This window comes from Hyperolius riggenbachi, chromosome 6 (genome assembly GCF_040937935.1).
Source record: "Hyperolius riggenbachi isolate aHypRig1 chromosome 6, aHypRig1.pri, whole genome shotgun sequence".
NCBI lineage: Eukaryota > Metazoa > Chordata > Amphibia > Anura > Hyperoliidae > Hyperolius > Hyperolius riggenbachi.
Window position 1 is genome coordinate 345,008,337 of NC_090651.1, and position 14,426 is coordinate 345,022,762.

Consider the following 14,426-nt stretch of genomic DNA (forward strand, 5'->3'; position numbering starts at 1 on the left):
TCTCTTTTCCAGAGACCTGCAGCCCTCAGACTTAAGGAATGGTCAAACAGCTGTCTGTCTGTGCAGACAGCTTAGCGGATCATTACACCAATAAACTAGATCTTGTATTTTACAGACAGAAAGTTTTGAATCAGGATCCTGATTCTAATGTTACTGTCTGTAAAATACAATCTCTAGTCTCGAATGATTTGTCTGTGATCTGTCCTCACAAGAGCAAATTGTTGTTAGCAAGCAAGGATTAAAGCATACTAGCAAACTAGCCAAGTATGTATGTATTTTCTTCAATTATAGCACCATCATTTGGACAATGTGCTCTGCTCAAAAGCTTCTTTTCGTGATGTTTACATTTGGTTCCTATCATTGCTGAACTAGGTTTATTACCTGAGTTAGGCAAAAAATATTTAAAGCTCAATTCTGATCACCCAAATAGGCAGACATCGTGCCTTTTTTGTACATCCCCCCCCCCCCCCCCCCTAAATTTTAAGCTGGAGCCGTCACTGGTCGGATCCATCACTGGACCCATCGGCTGTCATTTACAGGAGTGGCTTCTGGAAAAAAGGGGCACTGATGCGGGCAACTTTCCATGATCTGGGGGAGCTGCGGCGCCACTTCTTGCTACAGACTTGCGTGGCGTCAGCGCGGTGTTGGCTCAATAATGCAAGACGAGCAGAAGTTTCCCGTTTTGTAAACAAACAAATCCTATTATGTTGCAGCTTCAGCTGTCAGATAAGATGCACCATCAAATCCCTGGAAAGCCGGAAGAGAGAGCCAGGCGGCCTTTGTGAGGCTGTATGGAGAGCATTAAGTGATGAGAGAGGCTGGCGTCCGCGCAGCTGCGCCCGCATGGGTATTAATGCCTTATTGTTGTCTACCAGGAAAATAAATACAAGTCACCAGCCACAATATTAAACCTGACGTGACTTACATCAGAGAATCCATCGCTCTGAAGGGGCTTCTTCTGACAAACTGGAAGGACAGTTAGAGTGCTATTCCAAATCAGGCACGGCCAGGGCCGGATTTACCATAAGGCACTGTAGGCACATGTCTACAGGCGCCCGATGATAGAAAGGCGGTTCACTCCCCTCCCCGAGTGTTTCCCTCCCTCCTTCCCTATGCAGAGCCTTGATGAGAGTGTAAATCAGAGGTTACTCACCCTGCTCTCTGCATTCCACTGATGAGATCTCCCTACAGCCAGGGGCACCTCTAGCTACTTAATAGTGAGGGTACCTCTGGCTACCTAATACTAACAGGGCTGGATTTAGGCCTAGGCCTCTTTGCCATGGCCTAGGGTGCCACGGGAGCAAGGGCACCAAACCAGCAGACTAAACTGGTGCAGCATTTGCAAGCTTACAAATGCTGGAATGCAGGGAGATCAGGTGAGTGCCTGATCTCCCTGCTGCCAGCCACCTGTGTAGCAGCCACCTTGCTCTCTGTGCACGTTGCCATTGTGGCGGGCGGCTACAGACCTGGGCAGCATTGGAGGCGGAGGGCAAGAGGAAGCATCTGCACTGGAGATGGGCAGAGAAGTGAGTGGCACTGATGTCTGCTGCAGTGTGGCGGCAAGCTGTACTGAAAGGGGGGAGTGGGAAAGGGAGGGACTAAGGGAGTCATCTGGCCACCTATACTGGGGGGGAAGGGGAAGGGGTCATCTGGCTACCTATACTGGAGGGAAGGGGTGAGGGGTCATTTCGCTACCTATACTGAAGGGGGTGGCTGGTGACATTGGCCTTGGGCGGTAAAGAGTACAAATCCATCCCTGAATACTAAGGGGCATCTGTAGCTACGGTCAGGGTAAGTCAGAGAGAAGTGACAGCTGGGACAATCAGCACACTTGCAGTTTGGTGGGGGGGGGGGGGGGGAGGAGGTTGTAGGTTCGTAGAGGGTGTAGTCTAAGATGCCAGGACATCTGTGCCTATAGGCTCCTGTGTGGTAAATCCGGGCCTAAGCACGGCAACTGTGCTGTTGCAACGCTGCAGCCGAATCGCTAATGCCATGCACAGCTATATGAATTAGGATGTGGTCTGCGGAAAGCTGCAGCCAACACTAAATTTTGATCTTGTTTTGTATGGCCGCAGGCGATTCGGATGCAGCGTATTGATTTCAAGAGGCTATGATTCCGCATTTGAAATTGAGTGCGCAAAATGGCCAAGACTCATGGCCAGTAGAAGCAGGTCCTATACTCACACCAAAGCTGATGCATTGCGGTGGTCAGCTCTCTACACTGCCTCAGTCCTGCTGCTACCCCACATTGATCCACAAGGTGGCATTCACACCATCTGCGCTGCAATGTAGCGCCCTGCGGAAAACGCCTCTAGGTGCATTTTGGATTGGTGGAGATGGGTGAATCCATTTACTTGAAGGGGGGGGCACACTGCTCAGCAGTGTATTGCCTGTGGTACCGCTGGCAGCCCTGAGGGATCATTGACCCCCAATGGGTTGGCATCTTCTGCACATGCGCGGGTGTGTGCTCGCTAGAGATGTCGCGAACCTCCGATTTTAGGTTCGCGAACCTCCTCGAAAGGTTCGGTTCGCGAAAAAGTTTGCGAACCGCAATAGACTTCAATGGGGAGGCGAACTTTGAAAATTTAAAAAAATTCTACCGGCTGGAAAAATGATAGAAAACATGTTTCAAGAGCTCTAATACCTGGAGGCACACCTGATTGAGTGAAATACATATCACTGCTGGAGGACCCACCCTCCCTCCTCCAAGCAAGGTCCTTATACCATTTGACTCAGTTGTCTGCCTACACTAATTAGTTATGGGACAGCTGCTACACACTCTGCTAGGGAGATTTTAATTAGCCTCTTGTGGGTCTCCTCCCTCCTCCCTTTGTAGCATAAAAGCCAACTCACATTGGCTGGTATTTGAACCTGGGTCTCACTGTGTGGTGGGCAAGCACACTAACCACTGTACCACAACAGTAGTAATTGAAGCTGGCCTAAAATTTACCATTTATGCTCAATACAAGAGAAAAAGTAGACAAGACAAATAACATTTATATCACACTTTTCTCCTGACGGACTCAAAGCACCAGAGCTGCAGCCACTAGGGCACACTCTATAGGCAGTAGCAGTGTTAGGAAGACTTGCCTAAGGTCTCCTACTGAATAGGTGCTGGCTTACTGAACAGACAGAGCTGAGATTAAAAATTGTAGGCCAGCTTCAGTTACTACTGTAGTGGTACAGTGGTTAGTGTGCTTGCCCACCACACAGTGAGACCCAGGTTCAAATCCCAGCCAATGTGAGTTGGCTTTTATGCTACAAATCCTTAAAGGGAACCTAAACGGAGAAGGATATGGATTTTTCCTTTTAAAATAATACCAGTTGCCTAAATCGCCTGCTGATCCTGTGTCTCTAATACTTTTAGCCACAGCCCCTGAACAAGCATGCAGATCAGGTGCTCTGACTAAAGTCAGACTGGATTAGCTGCATGCTTGTTTCAGGGTGTGATTCAGCCACTATTGCAGTCACAAAGATCAGCTGGACTGCCAGGCAACTGGTATTGTTTACAGGAAACATCCATATCACTCTCAGTTAAGGTTCCCTTTAAGCAACCTAATGTTTCTATTGCATTGAGCATAAATGGTAAATTTTAGACCAGCTTCAGTTACTACTGTAGTGGTACCGTGGTTAGTGTGCTTGTCCACCACACAGTGAGATCTGGGTTCGATTCCCAGCCATGGTATGATGTATACTGGTTTTTGAAATAGGATAATTCCCTGGCAGATGAGACCCTCCTCCCTCCGGTACGAGGGAGGAGGGAATAGGTAGAAGTGGAGGTGGGAGGAGGGAGGAGACCCACAAGAGGCTAATTAAAATCTCTGTAGCAGCTGTCCCATAACTAATTAGTGTAGGCAGACAACTGAGTCAAATGGTATAAGGACCTTGCATGAAGGAGGGAGGGTGGGCGGGCTTACAGCAGTGAGACCAGTGTGTTTGGCAATAATGTGTCTGCTGACAGTGATACGGACGGTCAAAGTTTTGCTCAATAGAGCATTATGGGGCAAATCGAACTTCCGCAAAAGATCGCCTGATGCAGGCAAACGCGAACCCCCAAAGTTCGCCTGGAACCGTTCGCAGGCGAACCGTTCGCGACATCTCTAGTGCTCGCCCTGCGTGTGAATGTGCCCACGGCACCAGGAGCGTACTGTACCTTTGCAGTACTGTGCAGGTGCAGTGTGCTCCTAATGACATGGGCACTCACACATGCCCACGCAGAAGGCATTGACCCATCGAGGCTCGGTGACCCTTATAGGCTGCTAGCGGGACCGCAAAGAGGACCGGTGCTGTGGCGAGGGACACAAATGACTTCTAGGGGCTGGAAGAAGCCCCATGTAAGTAAAGATACATATAATTTCTCGCCTCGGATATACTTTAAGCCTCTGCATCAAATGACTAGATTGCATTGTATGCGATACCCATGTGCACAACACTGAATTTGCTGGAACACTCATGCACCAGTAGGAGGAGCACTCTAGTATAGTTCTTAGTTTGTCAATGCCTTGTAACACCATAGATAGACTTTCAGTCAAAGCGGGGAATATGGGCCGGGCCGAGGCAGAGGCGAGAGAGGCTCCAGCCTCAGGCGCTGCCTTAGCTGCTTACTGAGAGGTTGGGAAGGTCATTGAGATGCTTTGCTAGTAAATCTGGCTTGCATGATAATTATATTTAAGTTGTAGGCAGCCTGGGCTGATCAAATGCACTATCTGCTGAATATGATTGGCCAAATTCCAAATCTGGCTTCAATTTGTATGCAAACCAGAACTATTTGCCTCGCATTGACTCTCCCTACTGCTCAGAATGCTTCATATCCATCTGGTTTCCCCATCAAGCTCCTAAAATTACTGGTGATCTTTTCTGAATTAGCTTGAAATGAAGCCTGAGAAAAGTCACTGCATTGTACCAGGCCCGCCCATTTTCTGCAGCCCCGCCCACATGCTGAAATACCCACTCACAACAAACTGCAGCTCCTCTGACAAGCCATGGGCGGGGCCCACAGAGTCTGGCTGCCAGGCATTCTTTAAAACTCTGTGGAACAATAAATCAATATAATTTAATATTTTATTCTAGTAACAATGTTTCCTCAACCATATTATCATACCATCAGCCCACCAGGTAAGTTTACTCTTGGTCTGGAGTTGCCCTTTAAAAAAGTAGATCTGGTTTTATTGGGAAAAAAATAATGTAACCTATAGAACTGCCGCACAAGCAATTTTGTAATATAACATTATTAAAACTGACCTTTCCATTTTACTCCGCAGACAGCAATGATTTTCTATAATTGCCAAAAGAGGAAAATCAAATTCTCTCCTGTTTTTTTACTAACTGTATTCACAGAATGGCAGCTTCCGACCTGCCCACTCCCCAGCTGGTAACAGGTACTCTTCCCAGCCAATCTATTGTCATTTTAGTGCAGAAATCCTTTGAAATTACACTGGTGTGTGTATTCAATAGGAATAACATTCAAAACATTTTCCTTAACATTTTACCAGATTTACATTTTTTGTCACCAACTTCTCCAGCCATCTGACATTTAAATTAGCCGAAAGTTTACTAGAGAACTTACTTGTTGGTTTGGAGCTACAAACAGGATATCTTTTCTTCTGTCTGGTCCAGCCATATGAAAAATCCTGCAGGTCATTCAAACCTATTATTAACTTACACATGATCACTTTGCACTCCACCCCTTCTTATGACTCATGCTGCCTTCTCTCCACCGAGACAGCATGCATCCTCAGAAGGGAGGGTTGAGAAGTGATCACATTGGGAGTCAATAAGACCAGCTGCGACTCCACTATTCAGAATTGAAATTGAACACCAGGATTTCCTAGAGCTGGATGAGATGAAAGGAAAGATGTTCAAGAAAAGAAACAGCATCTGTGCTGTTATTAAACACATTTATGTCCCGGAGGATTAGTACACTTGTTATGTATGGGAGGGGTCATCCTAGTGGTTTAGAAACTGTGATAAGTGCATGTAGCACGGACAATGAGTGACACCTCTTGGTTTCTTTTACCAATTGTTTTAAATAGTCATGTTGGTCATACCTGATATGGGAAGGGTCATGGTGGTCACACTTATTGTGGGAGGGGTCATGGTGGTCACACCTGTTATGGGAGAGGTAATGTAGGGCGACACACTTATTATGGGTGGGGTCATGTTGGTCACCGCTGTTATGGGAGGGGTCATGGTGGTCACACCTGCTATGGGAGGGTCATGTTGGTCACACCTGTTATGGGAGGGGTCATGTTGACCGCACCTGTTATGGGAAGGGTCATGTTGACCACACCTGTTATGGGAAGGGTCATGTTGACCACACCTGTTATGGGAGGGGTCATGTTGACCACACCTGTTATGGGAAGGGTCATGTTGACCACACCTGTTATGGGAAGGGTCATGGTTGTCACAATTGTTATGGAAGCGGTTATAGCAGCCATACTTTTTATGGGAAGGGTCATGGAGGCCACGCCTGTTATGGGAGGGGTCATGGTGACCACAATTTTTTACGGAAGGGGTCATGGTGGCCACACTTGTTATAAGAGGGGTAATGGTGGTCACACCGGTTATATTACCATTGTCAGATCTGCCCCTGGTCATTGGCCTCACCAGAGGTGGAGGGGTGAGGGGGGGGGGGGGGGTATTGAACACAGGAGAGCCCCATCAGGGTTCTGCCGGGGGCTCCATAACTTGTAGTAACACCTCTGATATATCCACTTGTCACAATTGTTTTTTAATCAACAGAATTTCACTTTTAAACTTCACATACCCTTAAAGTCCACAGCCGTAAATAAATTTTTTTTTGAAAAAGTGGCGACTGAGGCCACATTAGTGTCTCCCTTTATGATGTTATTAGCTTATTCAGTGACAGAGCAGCACTTACCTGAGAGTGACGTTATCCCCCTGACAGGCGGTGTAATTACCATCTGGCGGGACCAGCTCGGAGCATTCCACCAGGAGGACTGGGCAGCCAGATAAGAGGGCGCAGGAGGCAGCCGAGGGACGCAGGGCGGCACAAGATTGGCACGAGCGAGGCAGATGGGCCCAGGGCAAGAGCGTCACAGAGATGCCAATTACAGGAGATGGAGGGGAGGGGGGGGGGGATAAAAGGAACAGACGTGGGGGAGAAATAACACAACACAATGAGAGGAAACAAGAGGGAGGACAGGGAGAGAAGAGAAAAAATCGATTTGTTAGAATGGTGGCAGTCCACATCATAAGCAGACAGACATTTGTGTCACTTGCCAGCAGTCTGACAGGACGACTACAGAATATATACATCACATTGTGTTACATGTAAATTAAGCCTGTCACTTCTCCTACGTTGTGTAAAGCAGCAGACAGCAGCATGCGGCAAAGCAGAGAAATGATCAGCATTATAAGGCACTGGCTAATGGCTGTAAGATTAAAGAACTATAGGGTTTTTTCCTCCAACCTGAATAATTGCAAACACCTAACCACTTAAGGACCGGGCTTGTTTGCGCAGATCTGTGCTGCGGGGGTTCTTCAGCCCACAGCACAGATCAGCAAGCAGCCAGGGCAACCAGACTTCCCCCTTTTTTCCCCACTAGGGAGATGTCCTGCTGGGGGGTCTGATCCCCGCTGGCTATCTTTGCTCAGCGGGGGGGCTCCTCAAAGCCCCCCTCCGCAGCGATTTTCCGCCCCCTTCCCTCCCTCCCCTCCTTCCTATGGGCGGCACAGGACGGCGATCCGTCCTGCACCGCCATTGATAGGCTTCAGCCTATCAGATGCCGGCGATCCCTGGCCAATCAGAGGCCGGGGATCGCCGATCTCCTTTATGGCGCTGCTGCGCAGCAGCGCCATATGATGTAAACAGCGAGGATTTCTTCCCCGCATGTTTACATTTAGCCTGCGAGCCACGATCGGAGGCTCGCAGGCTGTTCACGGAGACACCCTCCGTGAACCGACATGGAACGGCCGCTCGTTCATGGAAACACCACTGCAACCTGCGTCCACCTATCGGCTGACGTTGGTCGTTAAAGCACATTTCTGTTTTGCATAGCACTAGTAAGGGCTGGTGCACACATAGGGCTGATTCACTAAACTGTGATAACTCAAATATCACACCTTATCAAAGTTAACACGCCTTATCAGAGTAGCATAGCGAGCGCTATGAACCTGCAGGGGCTCAGGGCAGGACGATTTCCATTGCCAATTAGCAGGCATAAGTTCGTAGCGCTCGCTATGCTACTCTGATAAGGTGTGATAACTTTGATAACGTGTGATATCTTGGATAAGGTGTGATATTTGAGTTATCACGGTTTACTGAATCAAGCCCCTAACAGTGCTTCTGAGCACTTTTTAAGAGGACCTGAACTCAGAACGTCCTCTCTACTCTAAAAGATGAGCAACAGGTTAATAACCTTTACAGAAAAACATGTATTTGTTACAGCTGATACAAATTCTACAATAAATCGGCACAGTTTCTACTTCCTGATTCATGGAAGCAGACATATTGTTAACAGCCTGTGCTTTCAAATGAGCTTATCTGCCATCTCTGCCATGGCAGTCATGTGACACAGGGGAGAGGTCAAATTACAACTTGTGATTAGACACAAATGAGGGGGATTTAGGCTAATCTCTCTAAATACATAGAGGGTGCATTTCTCTGTTTTCCTTCTTTCCTCTGCAAGAGTTCAGGTCCACTTTAAAACACTTGGCTAATGTATTATGGGATGGATCACACCAGAGCGATGTGATGTTTTTCTTAAATGCGGGTCCTGCAGCATTTCTGAGACAATTCAGCCTCAATGTTAAGTATAGGAGAGTGGAAAATCGCTCTAAAAAAACACTAGAACAGTTTTTACAAAAGCTGTACACTTCCAGCTCTACTGTGCAAAAAACAATACATTGCTACACCAAAACGCTCCAAAAATCGCTAGGTGTAGCTAGAAAATCGCTATGCACATTAACCACTTGCCGACCAGTGGATTTCTGAATGATCTGTGCTGCGTAGGCTCTACAGCCCGCAGCACAGATCAGGTTTTAGCCAGGGCGATCAGACTTACCCCCTTTTTTCCCCACTAGGGGGATGTCCTGCTGGGGGGGTCTGATCGCCGCCGGCTCTCTGCGCTTTGCGGGGGGGGGCTCTTCAAAACGCAGCGTTTTCGGCGCTCTGTCCCCCTCCCTCCCTCCCTCTCTGAGCTGCGCAGGACGGATTTCCGTCCTGCGCATTGTAGGATAGGCTTCAGCCTATCAAATGACGGCGATCCCCGGCCAATCAGAGGCCGGGGATGGCCGATCTGCCTTACGGCGCTTCTGCGAAGCAGCGCCATATGATGTAAACAGCAGGGATTTCTTACCCGCGTGTTTACATTTCGCCGGCGAGCCACGATCGGCGGCTCTCCGGCTGTTCACGGAGACAGCCTTCGTGAACGGACATGGAAAGGCCGCTCGAACGAGCGGCCGTTTACATGGAAACCCACAGACGACCAGTTTACGCCAATTGGCGTTAGCTGGTCGTCAAGAGGTTAATAGAATCCCTAGCACTTCTAACAAATACATAGCGATTGCGATTACCCTAACGATTTTAGGTGTGCAGCAGCCCTAAGGGCTCAAACCCACTAGAGCGATTTTCTGAGGGTTTAGGGAGCGATTCAAATCGCTAGCGATTTCCCTAAACGCTCAGCTAATGTTAATGGATGGGCTAAATTCCACTGGTGCGATTGCGATTACCAAAACGCAAAATGCAGAACATGCAGCATTTTTCACGTTTAGCGTTAGCGTTTCTGCAATGTAAAGTATATAAACGCTGGCGTAAACGCTCATCAAAACCTGCACAGAGCGATTTTGCTAGCATTTTGAAGTTACTGCACACTGTTACAAAATTAAAATTAATTGAAAGGACCAATCAGAATTGAAAGCGCTAATCGCTACACAACCCCTGGCAAATTGATTACACTTTTTAAAATCGCTCCCGAAAATGCTCATGAAATCACTTACAAACTGCTCATACAAAACGCTAGTGATAGCGTTTTGTAGTGGTTTCCAGGCCTAAGAGGGCTTTTTGGTCCTTTTTAGACTCTTACACATACATCACAACCTTTTGAGACTAGAAAGAGGGCCACTTTAAAGACACACCTCTAGCCACGCCCCCATCACACCCCTTACCATGCATAGCACAAGGAATTCAGAAGTAAAAGATGTAGTGTTATCATTCAGACCACACTGGTCCTTTCTAAAATCATTACTTCTCCTTCATTTTAACATTTAAAAATAGAAAATATACCAATTTAATTGATGGGAATAAAGTTTGTCAATCAGTTAAACACATTTTTCATTTGCTCCAGTACATGGCTATGCAGAGCATTTAGTGCAGCAGAAGTGTATATGTTACCTGCTCCAGGCGGTCGCGCCTCCTCCACTCACTTCCTGGCTAGTTGTCATGCACTGCGTTAGCCAGCCAATCACCATGCGGCTTCAGTGCCAGCATGGTGATTGGCTGGCTGCAGGCAGTGCACGGCACTCCAAAACTAAACAGGAAGTGAGTAGAAGGGAGGAGTGCACCGAGAGCAGGTAATGTATACACCTCTGCTTTGCTGAATTCAGACAGGACTGCCTCCCGTGCCCCTTCCCAGCTCTGGGACCTCCTGCCACTGCAGTGGCAGCAGGGGCGATAGTTACACCAGGAATACCGTCTATTGCGACGCAACACAACGGACTTAGTGTGGAAGGGCCCTAATTAATAAGTGAGCAAATAAAAGAAAGAAAGTTCTCTGTTCCCCAGCCAAATACAACAGGAACTCTTCTGCCTTGTCTACAAGGCTCAGTCCAGTTCCAAAACAATCTGATAAATGCTGGCCAGCAATGGCAAGCCTATCAATTAGCCACTAAAGGTAATAAGCAGTGGCAAAGCTAAGGAGCTGCGGGCCCCAATGCAAGTTTTACATTGGGGCCCCCCAAGCACTCTATACATAACAATTGATACGGCGCAGTGGCGCACCAAAACATGCCAATGGCAACTAAAGTGTCAGAGGTACAAGAAGGGGATGGGGAACAGTTTGATAATGATTACCAAGAAGTTTTAAATCAGGATGATACCATTTATTTGGCTAATTAAAAACAATAAGAATAAGCAAGCTTTCGGCTTTGCAGCCTTCGTCGGGCTTACAATCCTGTAGAATTGCAGGCTGATTGTACAGACAGCTTTATACATGCAACATCAAAAGGGGGTACATAGATTTTTTTCAAGCATAAATACATGTCATTAAGATGCTTGAAAAAAATCTATGTACCCCCTTTTGATGTTGCATGTATAAAGCTGTCTGTACCATCAGCCTGCAATTATACAGGATTGTAAGCCCGACGAAGGCTGCAAAGCCGAAAGCTTGCTTATTCTTATTGTTTTTAGTTAGCCAATAAATGGTATCATCCTGATTTAAAACTTCTTGCTTTTACTGATGGCTAACACGGTACAATACCCTACTGCTACTATAATGATTACCACTATTCAACGTATCTATAGAAGTGATTATTACGAGCACAGGACCAATAGAGAGCAAGAATTGCAGTTGAAGGATGGCCCTTCGGAGCCCCTCTGGCCCAAGGTCCCCGATGCGGTCGGAACCTCTGCACCTCCTATTGCTACGCCCCTGGTAATAAGCTTCAGCTTTAACCCTTCTAGTACCTTGAAAAACAGTCAGATGGTTTTAGCTGTCCATTTTATGCTGTGTTTAATGCTTTAGACCATAAATGAAATTTGAGCAAAATCGCCAATGCAGTGAATTTCCCACTTGATAAGGGAGCACTTTGGGGCTGATTAAATGCATTTATGTTACACTTGTCCTTTAAAACCCAGTGACATTTTCATTCTGCTGTTGAAAAGTGTGAAAAGGCGTTAGAAACTTTTGGAGTTATTATTAGCGAGATTTTCTCCATCCCTGGTTCTGCTGCTTCCTTTTTTGGCTTCCATATGAAAACTGCTAATCCCAGGCCCAGGGACAGGAATTAAGAGACGGACATTCAAACATTCAAAGGTTGTAAGATTCTCCTTTCTTCCTAACATATTCTAGTTGTTGCTTTTTCTGTCACTTTTGGAGAGATTGCCTGACTTCCTGTCTAGAGAGGAAGTGATGGAAATTTTCACAGGATGGCAATAAAACTCCAAAGAGCTTTGTTATAACTCCTTACCTGCATTTTCAGGGGGCTTCAAACTGACCCTGTTGTGGGTCCACAGAGAAAAGGATTAAGATGAACTGGGGACCAAGGCAATATAGCAGTATTTGCCCACCTGGCTTTTTTTTTTTTTTACTAAGATTTTGGGGGGGGGGGGGGGGGGGCATCCACTAGGCCCTTAGACCTTCTACAGGCCCTAGGCAACTGCATAGGTTTGCCTTGTAGGGCTCTGTGTCCATACATATGAGCCTACTGCAGCAGTATATCCTAAAACAATGAGGCCCAGTGCACACCAAAACCGCTAGCAGATCCTCAAAACGCTAGCGTTTTTTGGAGCTGATTTCAGAAACATTCTAGGCATGTTTAGAGACGTTTTCTAAGCATGCCTAGCATTGTTGGGAGCGTTTTTGTGTAGCAGATAACAATTATTGTTACAGTAAAGCTGGAGCTGAACAGCTTCTGTAACAAAAACGCTTGGAAAATCGCTCTGATGTAGCGGTTTCCAGAGCGGTTTGTGTTTTCCCTATACTTTACATTGAGGACGAAATGCTTCAGAAGACCCCGAACGTGCAGCAGGAGGCACGTTTGTGGTTTGGAAAAAAAACTCAAACCACTGGTGTGCACCATCCCATTGAAATACATTAGCCAAGCGTTTTCACAGGCGGAGGCGGATGCGGATGGCGGATCGCTGCTAAAACCGCTCGGTGTACACTGGGCCTCTCACTCAGTAAAGGCATGGAAGCTTTTTCTTAGGGCTTGTGCACACCTAAGTGGGAATTGTGCGATTCCCGCTAATCGCTGAAGTGCTTGCGGTTTTTAAAAACGCTAGTGCTATTTTAGTCTATGGCAGTGTTCACACTACAGCGATTAGCGATAATCGCGGGAATTCCACGATTATCGCTAATCGCAAACGTGTTACATGCAGCATTTTTCCATCGATTTTGGACCGATAGCATATATAGAAAAACGCTAAGCACGATTGCTCCAAAAACGCAATTTTGTACAGTGATTTTTCTGCGTCAAATCGAGGAAAAATCACCCGCGAGAAGACGTTACCGCAAATCGCTATTGGTTAACGATTTTAGTTGTGAACGAGCCCTTACTCTGTTTGGAGACCTTTTCTCTTTTTTCCAGCCATGTGAAAATCTTGCAGGTCACTCAAACCTGATTACTAAATCTCCCAATTATGATTACTCTTCCTCTTTGATGACTCATGCTGTCTTCTCTCCACATAGACAGCATGAGTCATCCAAGGGGAGGGGCCAAGAGTGACCACATGACAGCAAATGTAGCTGTGACTTGGGCTACTTAATAGTTTATTTGAACTGCAGGATATACAGTATATCGTATATATTTATATATATATATATATTCTAGGCTGTGTGAAGGTGTGTAGTTTATTTCAGTAGTAACACAATACCTTGTCAAGTATTTTCACCTGGCAGGAGTGATGAGTACTGCTTCTGTTTTTCCTTATCTTCCTGGTGCAAGCGGGCATTCTGGGCACCGGCTGTTCCCCCGCCCTTCCCTATGGCAGACCCAGCGGAGCAGTGCTGAACTGCAGGAGCCAAGCCTGCCTGCATAGTTTGCATTACAATTCTGCAAAGCGCCGGCGAATGAATCATGACACAAACAAGCATTAATGAAACGCGCATCTGTTTCAATCCACCTAACGCGCTTTGTCTTTATTCGATATTTTTTCCCAAGCTGTATATTGCATCTGGTAGAAGGGGAATCTTATCACGGCACCCGGCAATAAATATTCTGCCTGGAAACGTAAGCAAAAAGGAAGGGAAACGTCATTTTTCCTGCTATTGGGCCGCGTTGTTTATGAGCGCTGGGTGATAGATCCTCTGTGAGGCCCCCATGTCAGCGGTAAGGAGGAGCGGATCGCTAGCTGATTAATGTCCTGCAAATTGCTGCCTCTCTCCTGGCCAGGCCTGCCTGCCACGCTGTAACACTTCCCCTGCCGAGGCCTACGGAATGGCCAAACCGGCGTGGGCGATAAAAAAAACACCCTTCTACTGCCTTTATAGGATACACAAGGCGACGTGCCATGATGAGATAGACATGTGTATGTACAGTGCCTAGCACACAAACTATGCTGTGTTCCTTTTTTTCTTTTCGCTTGAAAGAGTTAAACATCAGGTATGCAAGTGACAGTTGGGACTGAGTCAGACTATATCGTTACCCTCACTGATAAGGATTTAGGCCTCATTCACACCTAAAACCAAACATGCAAACGCAAGCGTTTTTGTGAGCTTTTCCCCCTCCCGACATTCCACTGCGTGCTG

The 14,426-nt window shown here is 46.8% G+C and overlaps 1 protein-coding gene across 2 annotated transcripts in view; it reads right to left on the reverse strand.

Moving 5' to 3' along the window:
• The window catches only part of IGLON5 (IgLON family member 5), a 677,528-nt gene that overhangs the window by 212,661 nt on the left and 450,441 nt on the right, over window positions 1-14,426 (reverse strand). For both annotated transcript variants that reach the window (XM_068241536.1, XM_068241537.1), the window contains exon 2: window positions 6,881-6,959. In XM_068241536.1, the coding sequence (XP_068097637.1) occupies window positions 6,881-6,959 (79 nt within the window). The remainder of the gene's footprint in view (window positions 1-6,880; window positions 6,960-14,426) is intronic.